Source organism: Sinocyclocheilus grahami, unplaced genomic scaffold, assembly GCF_001515645.1.
Source record: "Sinocyclocheilus grahami isolate Dianchi unplaced genomic scaffold, SAMN03320097.WGS_v1.1 scaffold4043.1, whole genome shotgun sequence".
Classification (NCBI taxonomy): domain Eukaryota; kingdom Metazoa; phylum Chordata; class Actinopteri; order Cypriniformes; family Cyprinidae; genus Sinocyclocheilus; species Sinocyclocheilus grahami.
In genome coordinates this window covers 10,827-12,736 of record NW_015509057.1, presented here as the reverse complement: position 1 = coordinate 12,736, position 1,910 = coordinate 10,827, and the positions used below count along the sequence as shown (strand labels likewise).

General features: G+C 35.2%; 1 protein-coding gene across 1 annotated transcript; it reads right to left on the bottom strand.

Annotated features, from left to right (window-relative positions):
• Positions 1 to 80: 80 nt before the first annotated feature.
• LOC107576619 (protein king tubby 1-like) lies at positions 81 to 1,889 on the bottom strand. The gene is made up of 2 exons (XM_016262767.1): positions 1,650 to 1,889; positions 81 to 728 (listed from the first exon to the last, which is right to left on the bottom strand). Exons 1-2 carry the CDS (start codon positions 1,849 to 1,851, stop codon positions 595 to 597), a joined length of 336 nt encoding a protein of 111 aa, XP_016118253.1. The 5' UTR covers positions 1,852 to 1,889; the 3' UTR covers positions 81 to 594.
• Between the last annotated feature and the right edge of the window lie 21 nt (positions 1,890 to 1,910).

Sequence of the window (1,910 nt, the reverse complement as noted above, 5' to 3'; positions counted from 1 at the left end):
GCACCCATTCACTGCAGAGGATCCGTTGCTGAGCAAGTGATGGAAAGCTATATTTCTCCAAGAAAGAAACTCATCTACATCTCGGATGGCCTGAAGGTGAGCATTTTCAGCACATTTTCAACTCTGGGTGAACTATTCCTATAAACAAAGTGCTTTTTTATTCATAGTATAAGATAACAATTTATTCAAATGTGAAGCAGACAATGTTAAAACACATTTTTCCTAATTGCATTGTATGCATAACCTAAAACTAAAACACAATCCATTGTTTCTTTTTTCCCCTTTTCAAACACACATCACGTCTAATGTGACCTCCTCACCACCAGGGGTCATTTGCATTTTTCAAACTCTCAAATCAAACATCTCAATGCACTTCCCTCCTTCTCAGTTCACCCACTCTACAACCATTACCTTGATTTTAGCCCAAGCGGATATTACCAGCAGATCTCTCTATGGCATGTAAAATCATGCAACCCCACAAGCAATGGTGGCTTTATTTGACAGATTTATTGAGCTGATGCTGAGTGAGAACGTTTCCCATTTGCTGCGTGTGACGAAATCACAGAAAGACACCAGCAGGGTGTCTTTACGCTTTTACTCGCAGGCGATTTTGCCATCAAAGCTGGAGAGAGCGATGGCAAAGGCTTGTACGGCACACAGAGGATACCTGAAGTCCAGAGTGAAGGCATCGTCTGCTACTCTCCCAAACTGCATCACAATGTAGTCCTCTGAAATGTAGCACAAAAAAGGGTCATGCAATGCTTTATTTGCTTAGCAGACATACCAATACTAACACTGATTAACATTTTGCATGTATTTTTCAACATCAAACTGTTCAGAGTGCTGATAGGCACTGCATATTGCACAGCGTATACTGCACACTTCGTACTATTACATACAAATAGTGAAACAGTACGCAAAGTATCAGTATGGAATATCTTCAAATATGATTATTTTGCATTTTTGTGAACAAATGTCTTCACTTTTGACAGTTACTCATCAATAGAGAGATTAAAATAGCAGCTAATATTATTTCTGGTACTTTTGTTACACTGGAAATGGATAGTGAAGTCAAGTGCATTGCCTTGTGGGATATTAACAAATTTGGCAGACACTTTTTCAACAACTTCGAGAGCATTTAATGTGCACAAGTTATCAGTATATGCCCAATGATCATGTTGATTTTAGAACCATGCTCTAACGCAGTACCACTGTCATTGTGAACTAAAACGGTTACATTTTAAATAGTTTTTTAAGAGTTGAAATAAAATATAAATATTAGATTTAATAAACATACTTCTGCAACTGACAGGAATACAATTGCAGTACTAAAATTACTAAAACTAAAGCTGAAGTAATAAATAAATGTTAAATAGAAATATTTAAAAACTTTATTAAAATTAATTATTAAAAATGGAGGGGGGGGGGGACTAAATTATTCAAATTAAAATGAAAATTCAAAAAAAAGAAAATATTTATAAACACTATAAAGCACAGATAATAATATGTTGTATTCTTTACATTTGCAATTGTACTTGTTCTGCATACTGCAAAATAAGTAGCATTCAAGTATGCTTTTTCAAACATACAGTAGCTTTTGTTTTAGAGCAATATCAACAGCTCTACAGAGATATGGTTGAGTTACTTACGGTCTTTGTTATGCACAATCTGGAAATTTTTGATGGAGGCCTGTGTGACTCTGCCATTGAAGTTTAACACGTGTGACGCCGTCTCTTCATTCCACGCTGGCGTCTTATTGCGCAGCTCTATCACGTTTTCCATATTTCTGTTTTGATGTCTAATGAGGAGGCCATCATTTTCCTGTTGGGAAGCAGTAGATTCAGATGCCATTTTAACAAATAATAAATGAAAAAAAAAAAAAAAAAAAAAAATAAAAATAAAAAAAAAAA

Coding starts and splice junctions, on each gene's coding strand:
- LOC107576619 (XM_016262767.1), bottom strand. CDS start 1,851: ATGGCATCTGAATCTACTGCTTCCCAACAGGAAAATGATGGCCTCCTC. Junction 729..1,649: donor GATTGTGCATAACAAAGACC/GTAAGTAACTCA, acceptor GCTACATTTCAG/AGGACTACATTGTGATGCAG.